This window comes from Hyla sarda, chromosome 4 (genome assembly GCF_029499605.1).
Source record: "Hyla sarda isolate aHylSar1 chromosome 4, aHylSar1.hap1, whole genome shotgun sequence".
Lineage (NCBI taxonomy): Eukaryota > Metazoa > Chordata > Amphibia > Anura > Hylidae > Hyla > Hyla sarda.
Window position 1 is genome coordinate 365567965 of NC_079192.1, and position 20595 is coordinate 365588559.

At 39.6% G+C, this 20595-nt stretch overlaps 1 protein-coding gene across 2 annotated transcripts in view; it reads right to left on the reverse strand.

Annotated features, from left to right (window-relative positions):
- The window catches only part of GABRA1 (gamma-aminobutyric acid type A receptor subunit alpha1), a 299022-nt gene that overhangs the window by 99290 nt on the left and 179137 nt on the right, over nucleotides 1-20595 (reverse strand). For both annotated transcript variants that reach the window (XM_056516667.1, XM_056516668.1), the window contains one exon: nucleotides 7689-7771. In XM_056516667.1, coding sequence (XP_056372642.1) covers nucleotides 7689-7771 — 83 coding nt within the window. The remainder of the gene's footprint in view (nucleotides 1-7688; nucleotides 7772-20595) is intronic.

The window sequence follows — 20595 nt, forward strand, 5'->3', positions numbered from 1 at the left end:
CAGGGTGTAAACACGTGGCTGAGAAACAAAGGTTTCTTCAAATGTGGAGCCAACCGCTGCAAATTATGTGACGTAGCTAAAGTGTGCAAAGATTTCATTGGCAATACAGAAAATCAGAGATACAGCATTAAACAATATATCTATTGTAATGTGACAAATGTTGTGTACATAATTGAATGCAACGCTTATAGACTGAGATATGTGGGATACACCTCGCGTTCATTAAAGGTCAGAATTCGTGAACACTTATATGACGTTGTTAAAACTGAAAGTAACAGGAACAAGTCGGGTGCATCCTAACATTTTGCACAGGTTCAGAATGGTAGCATTAAGAATTTTTGTGGCATACAGCATTGAGAGGGTAAAGAAGCCCATGAGGGGTGGTGACATACAAAGAAAACTGTTCAGTCGGGAAGCCTTCTGTCAGTTCACCCTGCGCACCAGAATACCGCACGGTCTGAACATACGGAGAGAACTGATGTTGCACTACTAGAATTCATCTTATTATTTGTTCTAAGTTGTTAATTTTTTAAACAAGAAACAGCACTTGCAACATGGTCTAAACCATCGTGTGAATACTGCATCTCTTGTGAATCTTATAACAAAGAATTGCTCAGTGTAATTGTGTTGAAACATTGAAGCTGTACACATGATGCGTTTATTGCCGATTCCACTGTCAGTCTAGGATACATGCAGCATAACGGTTCCTAATTGCATATGACATAAATGTATAACGCATCAATATTTCATGCAATAGTATGTTTTAAAGTTAACCTGTTTTTGGGTGAAGTTTTAAAGAACACAAAGGGTGTTTTCATACAAGTCTCCCTGAAGTTAGTGCTCATCCCTTCTGAACTTACTATTTAGGAGGTGAGGACCACACAGGTGGTGTGGTGATCAAGAATGCGCATGCATTCGAAACGTGTCCATAGGAGAGGTTTGCTGACTAGGTGAAGGTGGATGGCGTGTGCTCTGCATTTTAACGAAAAGCTCAACAAAGGATCTACATTTTAAAGGTATTGCTGGACTACCCTTTCTTCATTTACTTACAAGTACTAAGCCGGGCCGGGCTCGAGTCCTTGCAGACCGTGGAGGAGGTGAGCTGAGAGAATTATATTTTTCATATTCACCTGTTTTCTCCTACCCTATATGAATTATTGTCTGTGGCCCTAAGTGGGTACTCCGGTGGAATTATTATTATTTTTTAATCCACTGTACTTATCAGCTGCTGTATACTACAGAGGAAGTTATTTTCTTTTTTAATTTATTTTCTGTCTGTCCACGGTGCTCTCTGCTGACACCTCTGTCCATGTCAGGAACTGTCCAGAGCAGGATAGGTTTGCAATGGTCATTTCCTGGACAGTTCCTGACATGAACAGAGGTGTCAGCAGAGAACACTTCCTCTGTATCATAAAGCACAAAAAACTTCCGCTGTATTATAAAGCAGCTGATAAGTACTTAAAGGATTAGAACTTTTTAGCAGAAGTAATTTACAGATCTTTTTAACTTTCTTCCACCAGTTGATTCGAAAAAAAGAGTACCTCTTTAACAAAAGACTAGACTTAGTTTGCACTGAAAACACCAATAATGGACACCAAAACACTTATAGTAGATTAAATGACAATTTTAATTAATTAACAAAGCAAAACATATATAGAAAAGATTAAAAGAAGCAACAACAGTCAGACTAAAAACTTGCTGCTAGGAGTTTCCACAATACTATAAATAAAGCAGTATGAGGCTAATTCATATCATATTGTACATAAGTATCCATCACATTGTAAACCAATATATAAGGGCATAAAGTGCAAATATGAGCAGCACATATACAATATTAAAGTGGAAAAGACAGGAAAGGAGATGTGCTGAGCATGCACGATGCACATGGAATGTCACGTGGGAATATATCAGACAGGACCAACAGAGTAAGACCAGGGAAACTTCGGTATATACTTATCTCTGGGTCCTCAGGAGGAAAGCCTAAGTAAGCTGAGACAGTCTCACATGCAACATGCCAACAATGATGTGGCCAAGCTCCTTACCAGTGAACAACTAGTTACTCCTACGCCGTTTCACACAGAGTGTGCTTCTTCAGGGAGTATGAAAAAGCACACTCTGTGTGAAACAGCAATATGAAATGAATTAGCCTCATACTGCTTTATTTATAGTATTGTGGAAACTCCTAGCAACAAGTTTTTAGTCTGACTGTTGTTGCTCCTTTTAATCTTTTCTAAATATTTTTTGCTTTGTTAATTAATAAAAATTGTCATTTAATCTACTATATGTGTTTTGGTGTCCATTATTGGTGCTTTCAGTATTAGTGTAGGACCCCAAATCTTTACTTTGGTTATATATTTATCCCCAATTTTTGGTTATTAATATGCACTGAGACACAAAGTGGGTGACTGCTCCAAATGATGTCCTCATGTTTGCATCTAAGGGAAACATAGCCCAAAAAAGTTCCTTTAATGTTATGTGGCCCGTTTGTTTCCTGAAGCAATACTTTAGAGTTTGTTTCTATAAAAACCTTAAAAATGTCATTTTTTTTTATTATTATATGTGAAATAGCTTTTAATCCTCGGGCTCCTTTCACACTATGACCATTCATCCGTTATTAAATGTCTGTTTTCTTTGTAAAAATGGATGTATAATAACGGATGAAATAACAGGTGCTTACGGCTGAATAAATATTCATCCATTAAGACCCGTTATAATATCCCTCATGTATAGCCATAACACCTCTGCCTATAGACTCCCACAGCCGGGACTACTACTACTCCCATCATGGAACATACTTCTTTCCATGATGGGAGTAGTAATTCCCTGGCTGTGGGAGTCTGCAGACAGCTAGGGAGGCTACATTAGTGTTTGTACTACTACCCCCATCATGGAACAGAGTCTGTTCCATAATGGGGGTTGTAGTACAGGGGCTGAGGGATTGATCGCACCGTGTCTCACTTCTGAGACCCAATGCGATCAGAAGTAATTAAGCAGGGCAGCGGGCGGCATGGTCCTGCGATGTATTGTGTAACTTTCATTTTTAAATCCCCCGTGGGGAGCCCTGAATGGCCGGTACTGAGGAGCCAACCAGGGCTCCTGCCGGGGGATTTAGAAATGAACATTGTGAGTAGCGAGGGGGGGGGGCATATGTATATTAAAAGCGCTGTGGGCCCCCAGCGCATTTATAATGCATATATATAGCGCATATATAATGTGTCCCCCGCAGCGCATGTATAATGTGCCCTCCGCAGCACGTGTATAATATACGGCTGCTGGCACTATGCTCTGCTAATAGATATACTTTTCATTCATAGCGCTGCAGGGGTATATGTATATAGATGCACTGGGGGGGCAGACATATAGTGTTATCTGCCCCCCACAGCGCATCTATATACATATGCCACCACATAAGCGCTATGTATGAAAATTATTTCTATCAGCAGCATCGGGCCGGCTGAGGCTGCTGCTAGAATGCTTTTCACATATAGCGCTGTGGTGGCATATGTATATAAATGTGCTGCGCTGGGTATATTATACGTGGGCTGCGGAGGGTACATTATACATGCACTGCGGGGGACACATTATATATGCACTGCAGGGGGTATATATTTATTAATGCGCGGGAAAGGGGTATATATTTATCAATGTGCGGGCAGGGGGTATATATTTATAAATGCGCCGGCGGCGGTCATATCTTTATTAATGGGCTGCAGGGGGCATATTATAAATGCGCTGGGGGGCTAGATATATAGGCTATATGCCTGCCCCCCCCCTGCAGCGCTATATATCTTGTCCCCCACAGTGCTTTTAATATACATATGGCCCTCGCTGCCACTCACAATGTTCATTTTAAAAACCCGCGAGAGCCCTGAATGGTTCCTCAGTACCGGCCATTCAGGGCTCCCTGCGGGGGATTCAAAAATGAAAGTTAGAACACACGATACATCGCAGGGTTGCGGAGCATGCCGCCCACTACAGTGCTTAATAACTTCGGATCGCATCGGGTCTCAGAAGTGAAATCTGTGTGATCAATCCCTCAACCCCTGTACTACAACCCCCATCATGGAATAGACTCTGTTCCATGATGGGAGTAGTAGTTGTCCATCAGCACTGCAGGAGTCTGCTGATGTCACCTCTTCTGAGCTTTCTCAGAAGTAATAACGTATCTTATAAACCATGTGCAAACGGATGACGAAAAGGCTCATCCATTTGCCATAGACTTCAATGTTAAAAATAACGTCCGGTAATTTATCTGTTTGTTGTGACAGAAGAAAAATGAGTGCATGTCCCGTTAATTCTTCCATCACAACTAACGTCTGTTAGTCATGACGGACTATAACAGGTCATAACGGATAATCAAAAAATCCCATAGACTTTAATGGGATTTTGTAACGGACGTTTAACATCCTTTTTAAAGCTTTTCTAACAGACGTTTATAACGGATCTGTTTAACGAATTTTATAGTGTGAAAGTAGCCTTATTTACAACTTTATCACTATTATTTACCAACCTTTATTATAAAAAAAAATAAAAATAAAAAGAATATACTTTTAGAATGTGTATTCGTATTTATTAGCTGGCATCTCTCCAAGTGGTACAATGTTAAAAAGAAAAAGGAAATGATTGAACCTGTGATTGATAAAAACAGGCTTGGGAAGAAAAATAAAATTTGTATTAACTTATAGGTTTAAGAATGTGACATTTGCACATATAATTGAGACATTTTAGACTTTATTTTAACAGGGAGGTTATAAGACTAAAACACAAAGATGTCCTTATGTATGGTGATGATGACCTTTAAATATATAAAATGACACAAGTCTGTTATAAGACAATTGTTTGAAACAGCACCAACAATTTTACTAGGATTGTTCAGTTTTCAGATGATATTGTCAATATGGTATGTAATGTGTACATTACAAAAGCAATAGATAAGTCCAATGTAATGAAAAATAGAAAATAAAACCACCTGCCAACTGAGTTTTATACCTTTTTGTAAACAAGGTTAAAATTACTTTTTAGTGTCTGCAGCTCTCCCTTCCCTCATATATATTGTATATTTATTCCCTGAGCACTGATCCTATAGGCCACAGCTGCAGATATGCAATGTTTAGGGACATTTGTCATATTAATGGCTACATGGGGGAAATAACAAACACATACAACCACATACCACTTGTCTTCTTATACTTAAAATTTATAAAAAGTAAAAAAAAATTATAGCCCTTCTACCTCAAATTTTTTTTAAGTGTTCACCCCTTATAGATACAGCCCATTTTGGCTTTGAGAACACAGCCAATTTTCAATTTTGCGTGTTATTTGTATCATCAATTTCACTTTGTAATAATTCATTTTTTTTATCATAAAATGTACAGCACAATAAAAACAATTATTATTTGTATCAAAAAATGTAACTGAAATCTAGAAATTTTGGGGGGTTCCGGTTTTACACAGTACACTTATATGGGAAAAATTATATGTTATCTCTATTCTGTGGTTCAAAATGATTAAAACGATAATCTTATAAACTATATATAAACTATGATTTGTAGTTTTTATCATTACCATGTTTCTGTATATGTGACTTTTTGATCACTATTTATTCCATTTATCTGGGATGTGATATGACCAAAAATTTGCAATTTTGGTATTTTTTTTAAAGGGCTACTACCGTGCTGACAACTTATCCCCTATCTAAAGGATAGGGGATAAGTTGCCTGATCGCGGGGGAACCCGGCTATCTTGCATGCAGCACCCCGATCTCATCAGGCCCCGGAGCGAACATCCACTCCGGGTCTGATGACGGGGCCGGTGATCGTGACGTCACAGCTCCACCCCGTGTGATGTCACACTCCGCCCCCTCAATGCAAGTCTATGGCAGGTGCGAGACAGCTGTCTCGCCACCTGCCATATACTTACATTGAGGGGGCGGAGCGTGATGTCACACGAGGGGCGGAGCCGTGACATCACTATACTCCGGCCCCGTGATCGGCAGTCATCAGACCCGGAGTGATGTTCGCTACGGGGCCTGATGAGAGCGGGGTGCTGCGTGCGAGATCGCGGGGTTCCCCCCCACGGTCAGGCAACTTATTCGCTATCCTTTAGATAGGGGATAAGTTGACAGCACGGTAGTACCCCTTTAAGTTTATGCCATTCCCCATACTGGATCCTTACTATTATACTTTAATAGTTAGGACATTTTTGCACACTGAAAACCAGATATGTTTATAAATGTTATTGTTTTATTATAATTTTTTTTATTTGTAAAAATGAAAAACAGGGTAATCAAAAAAAAAAAAAATTTGTAAATTTTTATAGAAAATTTTTATATAAACATAATCCCAAAGCAAATGGTAACATAAGGTAGTACAACAAGTGAGATAGCGCGAAATGCCGTGCCATAAAAAGAAGGATAAAGTGACAATAAACAAAAATCACACATGACTTCTGATAGAATTGGTAGTATGGAGCAGAACAGAAATGTGGTAATATCACTAGATAACCTTATCAATTCTGCTATGAAGGCTCCGGTAAATCCAATGGGAAAAGGAAAATAGCTCAATAGAGAGAAAGGTAATTTAATAATTATTCATATTTAGACATTTTACTTTTTATTTTATATATTTTTTAAGTCCCAATAGGGGACTTTTTATAGCAATCTTTTGATTGCTAATACTGTTTAGTGCTATGTATAGTCATCAGTAATGTCACCTGTTGATCAGTGATATCAGCGATTTACTTCTAGGGTCTGCCAGAAGGCTGACCATAGAAGAAGATCATTGGAGCTGGCCAGGAGCAGGTGAGATCCCAGCAGTTGGGCTGCAGTTATTCTGATGAGTCCCCTCAAGCCCCACAGATACTTTAGATGCAGAGATCAGTATCGATTAAAGGTTAATAGTAAATATCAGCGACATTAAACGAGGTCATGGCTGCTGTTAACAGCAGCCATTTGAGTGCGATCATCATTTAGGGAAACGCGTTGATCATGGAACCCTGGTTTTAGGGCAAAGCAACATACATTAACTTTGCATGTCCTCTAAGGTTCAAGGACATTTCTCTACATTGAAAAGCCAATTTCTGTAAGCTGTTTATGATTGATTAGGATTATCCATCCCATCACTGTACGTGGAAGGTCATATAATCAACGAGACATGATAGGCTTCCAAGCTAAAAATAAGGATCCAGCTATTGTCTATTTCAAGTATTTTTTCCCCTCAATTTTATCTAAGAAACTCTAAATACAAAGTAATATGACTGTCAAAAATGTAATTCATAATAATAATAATATAGTTATATGAAAGTACATTTTCTGATTAAGAAATATATAAATTTTTCATATAAAATAATGATATATTATAAAAATTGTGATATATGCATGTTTATATAAATACTAGGACTGGGCTGCAATATCAGACACAGCCCTTGGACCTAAAAAAATTGGTCTATTTTAGGTTTATTTATGGGAAAAACGACCACTATTTCAACACGTGGCAATTGCTTTAAGACTGCTGATGTTATTCAGTCTTGTTTTGAAACAAAGGTATAAAAGTATATTATAAAGCTGCATATCCTTTAATTGTACTTCAAAATGAAATAATACTTTAAGCTTTTATGATAATCATCATTTCTTTTCTAAAAAGAAAATGAAAACCCTTTATAAGATTGTAAAACTTTTTTGGAATACTCACAACTTCCAAACTTTAAGGGACAGGCATGAGCATCCATAGGGAAATCTTCTAAATGCATAGGACATTCAGCTCGTACAGTCAACCTTTAAAAGAAACAGCAAAAAAAAATTACAAAATGTTGATTTATGTGTTTTTCTACTCAGGTATGTCAGTTTCCTAATAAATTCTATAGCAAAGATTAGGCAACTGGCAGAAACCTATAATTTCTAAAATATCAACTATTCTGGTTTTCAATCTGCTGTAAGAACTTCTGTATCAAGCAAAATGATGACAAATAGGCTTGTTCATGTCATACTCTTATGCACAGCTCCAGAAAATGCTTCTACTCCTCACCTATGAATTACTCTCTGTTTTTTATGTTGTTTTTAGCTCTTGCTTTTAAATTTTTTGGTGACAAAGGGCTATATACACATTGTTTTTTTTTTATGTGTATTATGAGATGTAATACACAGGTCACATTTCCGTTCCAAAAAATGCAAATGTTGTGCCTCAAAATATGCTGTGTGAACATAGCCCAAGGCCACCTTCACATGGCTACATTTTGATCAGTATCTTGTGACTTTATTAGTAAGCGTAAACTAAGGCCCTGCTTACAAAGTGTAACATTTTGGGGCATATTTTATTTTATACATGCATTTTTGATTACAGATGACAATCTTCCCTGTGCACACACTGATACAGAGAAAGTTGTCAATCATCCTGCATAGGCTGAGAAAGCAGGTTTATTCTATTAGAGTTAAGTAAACTATTGAAAAGTTAGGCCATGTTCACACAGCGGAATTTCCGTGCAGAGTCCAAATGATTTCAATGGGATTCTGCTGCACTGTTCACATGGCAGAATTTACTTGCTAGATGTTTCTGCTGTGGAATTTCCTATTCCGTCATCTGCAGAAAAAATAGACATGTTTCAGCGGATTCGGCAAGAAAATGCAATGCTGTCCATGAAACTGTGCATTTCCAAGTGGTCCTAGCTCCAGCATGTTCTGCTGGCGCTCCATGTTCGGTGGAATGTCTGCTCAGAAATTTTCCATAAGGACATTTCACCCTTTGAACATAGCCTTGATTTCGCCAACTCGCTTAACTTTTCAAAAAGATTTGGTTTACAGCAAATCAGTTCTAACCAAACATGCAATGAGTGTATTCAAGTAGTTTAAAGTAGTTTAAAAGCTAAGTTAAAGGGGTTAACTAGGAAAAAAACTTTATATATATCAACTGGCTCCGGAAAGTTAAACAGATTTGTAAATTACTTCTATTAAAGAATCTTAATCCTTTCAGTACTTATGAGCTGTTCAAGTTGAGTTATTTTCTGTCTAAGTGCTCTCTGGTGACACCTGTCTCTGGAACTGTCCAGAGTAGAAGCAAATCCCCATTGCAATCCTCTTCTACTATGTGCAGTTCCCGAGACAAGCAGAGATGTCAGCAGAGAGCACTGTTGTACGACAGAAAAGAACAACTCAACTTCAGCAGCTGATAATTATTAGAAGGATTAAGATTTTTTAATAGAAGTAATTTACAAATCTGTTTAACTTTCTGGAGCCAGTTGATATAAGAAAAAAATATATAAAGCGTACCTGTCAGATCCAACAAAATATATTTTTTTAATATATCACTCAGTACCTAATCCTGACCATGTAGCATCTAATTTTTATGTGTCTAGCACCTTTATTTATTTTTTATTACACTTTTAATTTAGCTCACTAGTCTCAATTCCTCTCAAAAGGAAGGGGCGTGGCCTCACTGTGCAGGTCTCCGCCCCCTCACTCAGTATGCTGTCTGCTCACATCTCCCTTAGCATAAGCAAAACTACAACTCCCAGCTTGTCCTCACTGAGAGTAGCGGGACACAAGCTGACAGTGGAAGGATTTTTCCTCCAGCTGTGAGCCCTGTGCTCACAGCAGTAAATCAAGGAAGTGTGAACATGACATAGGTGATGATGCATGGACACAGCAGGACTAGTATGTGTCCAAGCAGTCAGGGGAGGCAGTTGTTTGAATGGCTTTTTCATTATAAAATACTGAAAAATTTCTAATGAATGCAATTGCAAAACCTATTGCTTTACAACATATCAAAGGTTTTTGTACCTGACAGTGCCCATTTAATGTCATAGTTACGGTGACATGCAGTAACCCATGGAAACTAATAGCCTGTTTTAAAACACACTGCACTAGTGGATTTTATATGCTTTTAAAACTAAAATAATTGTGTATAAAGTGTCCTTTTTAGTTAGCAGATGACTGCCAGTGTTAAAATGCACACGTAAGTATCAGAAGACTCAATGACCTTTTCCAAGCATTTAAAAAATTCTTCCTTTTTTAGAGTAGCAAAGGGTTTTGAGTGTGGCACCTGAATACAATGGCTTTTTCATAGTGGTCCAAAAATTCTTCCTTGCGGGAGTTGCTAAAGGATGGTCTTGTGGTAGCTGTAGCCAGTGGACAGCATGCAATGGAGGACTAGTGATAGTTGTAGCCAGTGGACATTAGGCAGTAGTTGGCTATTGATATAGTTTTAGCCATGTGACAGCGGACCATGGTGTACTGGTGGTAGTTGTAGTATCCAGCAGAAAGCAGGCAGTGGAGGACTGTTGGTAGTTGTAGTAGCCAGGTCACAGCAGGCAGTGGTGGTCTGGAGCTATAGTGCCATAGTACAGCAGGAAGTGGTTGACTGGTGGTAGTTTTAGTAACCAGCCGACAGCAGGCAGTGGTGGACAAGTGATAGGTGTAGTAGCCAGGATACAGCAGGCAGTGGTAAAACGATATAGTTGTAGCTAGCTGAAAGCAGGCAGTGGAGGACTGATGGTAGCTGTACCCAGAGGAAAGCAGGCATTGGTAGACAAATGGTAGTGGTAGTACCCAGTGGACAGAAGGCAAGGGTGGACTGGTGGTAGTTGTGGTAGCCAGTAGACAGCAGGTGGAGGTGGTGGGCTGGTGGTAGTTGTAGCATGTGGACAGCTGGGGGGATGATGATACAGTCTATCCATGCCTGTTTCATTTTAATAAATGTCCGTTCTTCCTCTGTTGCTGGCAGATAATCTTGTTTGCTTAAGGGTGACGACACCTACTGCTGCACTAAACACTCTGATGATACACTGGAAGATGGAGAAGACAGAACACTAAGTTTTGGCCAATGGTTTAATCTGGTGTCCCAGAAGTTCATGGCATCTGGGCTCATGGTGTCTGTCAAAGAAACGGCACAGCTTACATATGCATCAACCTAGCTGTTCAAGAAGTAGTGTACATCCCTTTGGTAATGATTCATGTCAAGTTGAAACACTGGCTGTAAAAACATCATCATCATGTACTCCAACATGAAGATGCTGCTGCTCATGCCTCTTGCAGGGATAGCACTGACAGATGTAGTAAATGTAGGCATTGACTCAGCGTGCAGGAGAGAGTAAGAGCCTATTTTACTTGTCCCAACAAATATTCCTATAAATATCCAATTTAGTCTCCTTATCAAAAAGGGAAGAACATTCTCCAAGAGTGTGGCTATTCAGTACTCATCTCTTTTCTTAATGCACATAATATGCTTGTCAGTGCACAAGCAAGAAAGTATACAATTCACCCTCCTTGACAGCTTTTACAAGGACCCAGCTGGTTCCTCCTCCGTCCCTTATTGCCTTGGTTTGTCATCATGGTCCTCATAATCATTGTCACCTTGTGTAGGTTCCTTGTTTCATATCTCTTTAACAAATTCTATTTCCAAATCCTCCTCAGGTCCCATTTCCTCATCCTTCTCATCCAACTCTTTCTGAAAAAGAACTTCCATACTGCTGCCAGCCAGATGTGAATATTCCTCCATTCCTCTTTGCTCAATCGTCACCACAAGTGTTTGCTCCAAATAGAATATCACCGCCATTCCAACACCAATTCCACTGTTGTCCTTGCTGACAAATCTTGTTGCCTCTTTAAAAGGCCTGAGCATGTACCAGGTAGGAAATCTGTCAACACTTTGTGCTGTGGCACAGGTGTTCCAACATGTGTGATCGTGAGTTCTACCCTGTTCGAATGTTGCAAATGAGGCATTGTTGAGTATGACCATTTTGGTTTCGTAGGTCTAAGAGATCATGTTTAAAGGCATAGTGACGGCTAAACTAAACACAAAATTGCCTGCAAATCACTCAGACAGACACTATTTTTTAAGAAGATTTAGAATATGTACCATACAGGAAGAGTGTGTCATGTCACTTAGACACAGTGCAATGACAATGTTTATGCCATTATCAGCAACCACATTTACCTTTTTAAAGTGGAGCTTAATTTTGCAAGATATAGACCCAGTGGACCAAAAAAGACATGTATTTGGCATGGTTAAAGTTACTAATCCAAGTATCGACTGTGGCATGCACTGTGTTGTACACCGAAAACTGCATGGAATGGCCACTTTTTCCTCCACATGATTGTGCAAAGAAGGGGCAACATTTTTGGCAAAATAATGTTGACTAGGTATGCACCACCTGGGCCTGTCAAACACCATTAGTTGTCTAAAGGGCGTGGAGTCCACAAGATGGTACTGGAGCGCCTTCACCACCACCAACTTGACTAGGTGTGAATTAACACTCTATGTTAGGACAGTGTTATAGTCTGTCCCTGCCCCATGTACAGAAACTTCCTGGCAGTAGATAACAAATAATAAACAAACAAAAAGAAGTGCCTAAAAACAGGTATTTATTGGATCAGTTAAAAACCACCAACTAGGGCAAACGTAATCCCTACACCAAAACATAAAATTATATACTCCAATATAAAAAATGGAAATTTCTGCGGTGTTAGACCTCACATCACAGAAATGCATAATCCAAAACAGCCATACCACAGGTGCCAGAAATTATTCAATATTCTTAGGGTAACACACCACAAGCTATCTAATGTATACAAAAATTGGCATAAATCTTTTTATCTCAACACGTTTCTGCTGGTGGTGCTACCAGCGTCATCAGGAGAGATTGTAATATGATGACCCTTGCAGTTATATCAAACGGGATCATCTAGAGGTCACCCGGTGGCCGTGAACTCTATAAAATTGCACTTGGGTAATAGGGCACTGTAAACTTAATACACTGTAGGCAAATATTGCACATGTCCACTGTAAACAATATTTAAACTATTGCACTAGGGTATTGCACTAATAGTTATTTCACATACATGTATTGCACATTCAGTATAGAAAATTGCACAAGTTTAAGTAGTACTGCAGGTTATTGCACATATACTTATTGCACAGTGCCCCACTGGGTTCCAGCTAGTGTTGCTAGTCACCCAGTACTCACGGTTTTACCCCTCTGCTACGATGCTCAGTGAAGCCTCAGGAGTATAAGTAGCATCCTGACTAGCACGTCCGGTCCCAGCTGTAGCAGAATCCGACTGTGAACGGTGCGTGTTTATCCATGCCACACCAGGTGGCTAATGACGTCACCATATGTTGACAGGGACTCGCGGTGCACAGCTAAGCTGGTCATCACCGCGTTCCCTGGCAACGACCACGCTCACCGCCGCTATCAACACGCTCCAATCTGCCCATACAAGTGTGTGTCTGCAGCCCTGTGTCTCCAGGGCTGCAGAAAAGCAGCAACATACATAGTGCACCGTGTGACATACTTTTTAGTTATTACGGCTGGTAAGGAATCGCTTGGTTAAGACTAAATCTTTTTGTGTAAAGAGGGTAAAAAATTGAAAGAACAACATATTTTGTATTATTTTATTATTTATAATTGTCCATATAAAGTGACTGATGCAGGACAAGGCAATGACACAGGGTGACCTCTAGGTGAGCCTATTTGATATAACTGCAAGGATCATCATATTACACTCTCTCCTGATGACGCTGGTAGCACCACCAGCATAAACGCGTTGAGAGAAAAGGTTGATGCCAATTTTTGTTTACATTAGACAGCTTGTGGTGTGTTACCCTAAGATTATGGAATAATTTCTGGCACCCGTGGTATGGCTGTTATGGATTATGCATTCTGTGATGTGAAGACTAATACTGCAGAAATTTCCATTTTCATATTGGAGTTTATCATTTATCTTTTGGTGTAGGGATCACAGGTGTGAATTAAGGCACACTACAACAGGGTGACTGGGTGAATAATGTTGTCCCAATAGATAACTGACTGGTAGAGGAGGAGTACACAACAGTGATGAGCAAAAGATAGAGACTGAGCTGTCTGTCGACAAGGCCTGCCTGCTAGACAGATGAGAGGGATTTGAAGGAACGGCTGGGGAAGGTTTCCTTCAAATTTTGGGATATCTCGACTGTCCCATGAAGCTTTGTGATGGCGCTCCACGCGTTTACTTAGAGGCGTAGTTTCTATGCCCATACCCTTTGCAGATATGGCACATTGCCATGTTTTCTGCATCTGGTGAGGTAGAAAAGAACTTCCACACAGCAGAATATTGCATAAGATACATCACCACCCAACTGTGCCCCCCCCCCCCATCTCCCCCCTCTCTGGAAACATTTTTCTCAAGCCTGCAAATGTAACAGTGTCGCCATCACCTACTCCTGAGCTGATCATACCAGCAGGCCAACGTCTGGTACATTTGACATTTTCTCGTCTTTGCTGACAGAACCACAACCCTCCTGCTCTGAACACATCATCTCCTTATCACCTCGTTCCAAATTCCTGTCAAAAAATCATCATCATCATCATCAAACTCCTCCTTATTGTCTCCGCTCCTTTTCTCAGCATCAAATTCTGCTAACTGATCATGAGCTCCTTCCTCCCTCTCAGCATATCCACCACGTCTACCACCATCAGTCCCACTAGTGCTATGCTCAGCAACTGCTTTCACCTCCTCCATCTCTGCAACACACTCCCATGGCTGATTGTCCTATTGCAACTCCTCCCTGTAGCTAATGCTATCTTTCTGCTTAGCAGATATGATGGAACAGACCATCTAGGAATTACATTTTCACTGCACCATGTAACTGTGGCTGATGAGGAATTCGCTGACACCTGGCTTAACGTCATATCATCAGACTCCACTTGATATGACCAAGAAAAAGCCAACCTGTCCACATTGACCGTATTAGCCCCCAAAACTACACAACCCCTGCTGCTACTACTACTGCTGCTACCTGCACTTGACAAATGGGTGGGGGCCACTGTGCTGGCACTGCCACCAACATGCTTACTTGCAGAGGACATGGCAAGGGGGATATTTCCGTTACCCTTCCCTCTTCCAATCATCACTTTACCAGACATTTTTTTTTTTATTGAAAAATATTTTGAAGGGATTTTTTTGTTTGTTTTTGGGGTGATTTATCACTAACTAACTAGTCAAGTACTGAAGAAGCTGGCAGTGTTTTTGCAGTGAAATGCAGTTTTTGCTAAATCCAGCTAGAAATGCTTTATATTTGGTTAAATACAGTTAAAGGGGTACTCTGCCCCTAGACATCTTATCCCCTATCCAAAGGATAGGCGATAAGATGTCAGATCGCCGCGGTCCCGCTGCTGGTGAGCCCCGGGATCTCCGCTGCGGCACCCCGCTCTCATTACAGCACAGAGCGAGTTCGCTCTGTGCATAATGATGGGCGATACAGGGGACGGAGTAGCGTGACGTCATGTCTCCGCCCCTCGTGACATCACGGCCATCATTTTTCAGTTTTTGCGCTTAAATTTTTTTCTCCTTACCTTTTAAAAATCATAATTTAAAATTTTACACCTAAAAATCCATATGATGGCTTATTTTTTGTGCCACCAATTCAAGTTTATAATGACATCAGTCATTTTACCCAAAAATCTACAGCGAAAAGGAAAAAAAATCTGGCCGAAAAAATTGAAGAAAATACGGCTTCTGTTTTCTACACAGTACATTTTCCAGTAAAAATAACACCTTATCTTTATTATGTTGGTCCATACGATTAAAATAACACCCTACTTATATAGGTTTGATTTTGTCGTACTTCTGGAAAAAATCATAACTACTTGCAGAAAAATTTAAAAGTTTAAAATTGTCATCTTCTAACCCGTATTATTTTTTTATTTTTCCGCGTACGGGGCGGTATGAAGGGAAATTGTTTGCACCGTGATCTGAAGTTTTTAGAGGTACCATTTTTGTATTGATCAGACTTTTTGATCGCTTTTTATAAATTTTTTCATGATGTAAAAAGTGACCAAAAATACACTATTTTGGACTTTGGAATTCTTTTGCACGTACACCAATGACCGCGCGGTTTAATTAACAATATATTTTTATAATTTGGATATTTGCGCACGTTGCGATATCACATATGTTTATTTTTATTTACACTGTTTTTTTATGGGAAAAGGGGGGGGGTGATTCAAACTTTTATTAGGGAAGGGGTTGAATGATCTTTATTCACTTTTTGTTTAACTTTTTTTTTTTTGCAGTGTTATAGCTCCTATAGGGGGCTACAACACCGCACATACTGATCTTTTACATTGATTAATGGTTTCTCATAGGAAACCATTGATCAATGATTCTGCCGCTTGACTGCTCATGCCTGGATCTCAGGCACTGAGCAGTCATTCGGTGATCGGACAGAGAGGAGGAAGGTATGGGTCCCTCTTTCTGTCCTACAGCTGTTTGGGAGGCCACGATTTTGCTGTGGCGATCCCGAACAGCCCACTGAGCTAGCCGAGAGCAGTTTACTTTCATTTTAAATGCCGGGTTCAACTTTGAACACCGCGTCTAAAGGGTTAACAGCATCATAGCGGGTTGGGCTCGGCCTCTAACAACAGTCGGGACCAGTGGCTAATAGCGCGCGGCACTGATCGCGTTGCCGTGCACTATTAGCCACGAGTCCTGGCCTTTGTTAGAGACCGGGCCCCACCCGCTATGTCGCGGGGCCACAGAGTGGCCCCTCATTATAGAAAGGTTGTGGGCGGAGGGTGTACAGGTACGCCCTCTGTCACTAACAGGTTAAATCATTTTGTTTTGTTGTGTAATAGTTTTCTATATGCATGTTGTTCAGTTACACTGCTGGGATATGTAGTGTTGTAGAATCACTGGACACAGTAATGCAAGTCAGCCCACTGCACAATACTTTGCTCAAATTGCTTTGTATTACAGTGCTTTATGGGATCAGTTGTTGCACAGTGAAGATGTCCTGTGCAGTGCTCACTGCTCAGCTTTTTCTTCAAGCTTGAGTTTGCAATGCAGTGCATAGCGTTTTTATTAGTCTTTTAAACCTACCTCTATGTTGTATACTGATTGGCCAGAGTGTTGTATGCAACATAATGCAAGCAATGGTTGGTTAACCTGTAGTCATGTGACCTTGCTGCTAGCTGCAAAGTATTCTGGGCTACTTTGACGTCATCCCAATGATCATCCTTCCTCGTCCTATGCTGAAAAGGTGCCAATACACCAAATGTTCCTTATCCTTTTTCCTACAATACTGCTGTTACCAGGCTTGTGTGAAGTGAGCCTGATAAAGATTTAATGTTCACCAAACATCATTTTAGGCAAAGTTCTGAGTAAGATTGGGTTCTATGGGCCTGGCTCTCTCTTCTCTATTACTTATAAATCCGGTCAGGATTTACTCATTTATTTGATTTATTTTATTTATATAGAGCCTACAGATTCCGCACCGCTTACAATTATGGGGTACAAACAAAGACCAGTATTAGACATAAAATTACACAATAACTATTCAAACAAGAGGTTTGGGGATATGTTGGGGATATGTTGAGGCCAATTAGAGACTGTTATAGGCCTGTCTGAAGAGATGTGTTTTTAGGCCACGTTTGAAACTATGGATGTTGTTGTTGTTGAGTCTGAGGGATTGAGGGATAGCATTCCAGAGAACCTGTGCAGCACGAGTGAAGTCTTGGAGACGGGAGTGAGAAGTTCGGATTATAGAAGATGTTAGTGTGAGGTCATTAGCAGATCGGAGAGAACGTGTAGGATGGTAGACAGAGATGGGAGAGGAGATGTAGGGAGGTGCAGCATTGTGGAGAGCTTTTTGTGTGAGACTGAGGATTTTGTACTGTATTCTGGACTGAATTGGTAACCAGTGTAGTGACTGGCACAGGGAGGAGGCGTCGGTGTAGCTGCTGGAGAGGAAGAGGAGTCTGGCTGCGGCATTAAGGATGGACTGGAGAGGAGAGAGTTTGGAGAAAGGAAGGCCTATTAGTAAAGAGTTACAGTAGTCGAGGCGGGAGTGAATCAAAGCAATTATGAGAGTTTTAGCAGTTTCAGTAGTGAGAAACGGGTGGATTCTTGAAATGTTTTTGAGATGCAGGTGACAAGAATGTGAAAGAGACTGAATATGAATTATTAACTACTCATTACTAATTAATATTTAAAAAATATTTCTCAAATCCATATAGACCTATATGTCACAGTTCTCAGCTTTTCCCTCTATCATATAATGCCTTTAGATAGGGCAGAAGAAATCACAGGGCAGGTTTGCTATAAACATTTGACATTTTACAAGTTCTTCACAACTCGTTTTGTCTCCTACTCAGAAACAGTTCCAGAAATTGCTAATAGCCAAACACCCTTGATCATATAATGTTTAGTCTAATGCAGTAAACTCCTTTGCACTTACACCCAAAAACACATATGCCCTTCTAATCCATACCCTTTTCTGAATAACTTGTTCAATTCTGCTCTATAATGCACTCCTTGCTGCTGCTGCTGCTTCTTACGGTGTACTTTAAAAGACACAAAAGAGCAGGCTCTATTCACTAGCTCAGCTCAAAGAAAATTAGAAATGGGAAATAAAAAATAATTCCTTATACAAGTTATATAATGGTCAGAAGTATTGATGCTTCTCATGTACACACACATTAGACCCAATCCTAAAAAGTTAGCTGAAATAATGAGACCTCTATTTGCAATATTTAGTTGAACATTTGAACACTTTAGCTGTTAAATAGTTAGACCTCTGCTAATAGAATTAATAATAGCAGCTTGAACTTGGCTTTCTCCTGTTAAGTCATGAGTTAATAATAGCCATGTTGCCGTACTCCATATAGTCATGCCCTTTGGGAAAACAGGGAATTATTAGAAACCCTGATTAATTAATGTTACCTAGTAGGTTAATTGCTGCCAACTAATAATTTACCATGTCATCAGCTGGTGTCTCTTTTAAATATCTATTAAAATGCTGTCTAGAAAAATACAATGCACCATCTATCAGGTTTGTGTCCGAGGTAAACATTTCAGGATGATGTATGTACAACACAGTATACAGCTGGTAATACAAGAGTTGCAATTTTCCATACATTTCCTGATCTCAAGTGGCCTTAATATTTAATCTTGATCATTATTCCTGCACAGCTTTTTGTCCTTGCTATAGGAATTACTCAGTGAAAGAAAATATACTATATATCTTAGGGTGACTGACTTACTATCTAGAGCAGTGTTTCCCAACACTGATTTCCCAGCATAGATTTCTGTAGAGTGATTGCATAGAACCTGATAAAGGGTTTCCCAAAGACAACAGCCATCACCTTTACAGTAGGCATAGAACAAATGCACAGGGCTCCAAAAGAAAAACAAAACATATACTTTACATGACTAACCCATAATATAGAAACAACAGGCATAAAAACTATTAATTGTTATGCTCCCTATAAAGTTAAGTCAAAAAGCCTATGTGAAAGCCAGCTTGTAGCAATTATTTAGATGTTAGGATTTTCAGACAGGGACCTATAATAGCAAAGTCAAAGTAAAACCAAAACAAACTTAAGGTGTTAAAAGCAACTTAGCATCAAGGTCAAAAAACTATTAAGGAGTTGGAATAAGATTGACAAATGCTAATTGAAGTATACAGTATAAAGTATCCATTGTTCTTCGCTCTTAGTCCCCAAAATGAAGTATAGACTCCTATTGGGTACACAGGTCATAGTTCCAAGGATAGGCCCCAGTTGATAGTCTGCATTAAGAAAAGACATATGAAAAGACCCAGGAAGAGACTTTTCTTTGTGTACCCCAGAGTCACAAATAGATTTTAGAAGATGTAATAAAATACTGATTTGATGGGTTATAACAATGCCCCAAAATGCATTACTAAGTATAGGCCCCACCATTGTTGATTCATGTTTTGTTCACCTAAATACATATAAGACTGCATACCCAAGTCCTGAGACTTATTGTGAATGAAATCTCGGCAGATCTTAATATCTGAAGTAGCTCAGGAACAAGTCGAAGGGAATATCGATTCTTGATGGCGACGAGGAAGTTGCATGTAGCTGATGCATGTACAAAAGGAACAGAATTTCTTCTCAGGTAAGAAAATCATAACTCTAGTATGGGGTATAGAGAGTCAGACAGTAAGTAGGTGTGGTCAAATAGAATTTTAACCCTAGGGAGAAGATGGCTGAGGCATTACTCAAAGATTTAATTGGGCGAGGGGGGGGTCGAGAATTTTCTCTTTCTTGCTGAAAACATCCAGGAATTATATAGTATTCCCTGGACATAAGGGGTTAATGTCTGGATCACCTTAGAAAAGGGTTTATTTTGATTATCTTGAATAGATCTCCAAGTGGTTTTTGGAAGTAAACAAGCTGAAGTAAGCGAGAGAAGGAGAATATCAAACCACTGGACCAACAGATAGAAGGATCATGAATCTTTAACCACAGAATCATAAATGTGTAACCATAAAATTCCCATGATGACAGAGAACAAAGGTGTTTTAATCACAATGAGTAACAATGAAAGCAATGGAAATGTCTCTAAATGATAGGACTGGAATTAAGGATACATCCACTAATCAGCTTAAGAAAAACAGGATTTTGCTTGGGTTAAAGAAAAATTGTCTATAATTCAGCAAATCATACAGTACATCAATAAAGAGACCACTAATGCAAGAATCAATGGTTGCAATGCTGAGTATTTTGTCCTGGCCTCACTGAAAAGAAAGGAATTTGGTAAAATGAGATGGTAAAATTTGCTAGTAAAAGAATCGGAAATAATCTCACTGACATGAGTTGGTC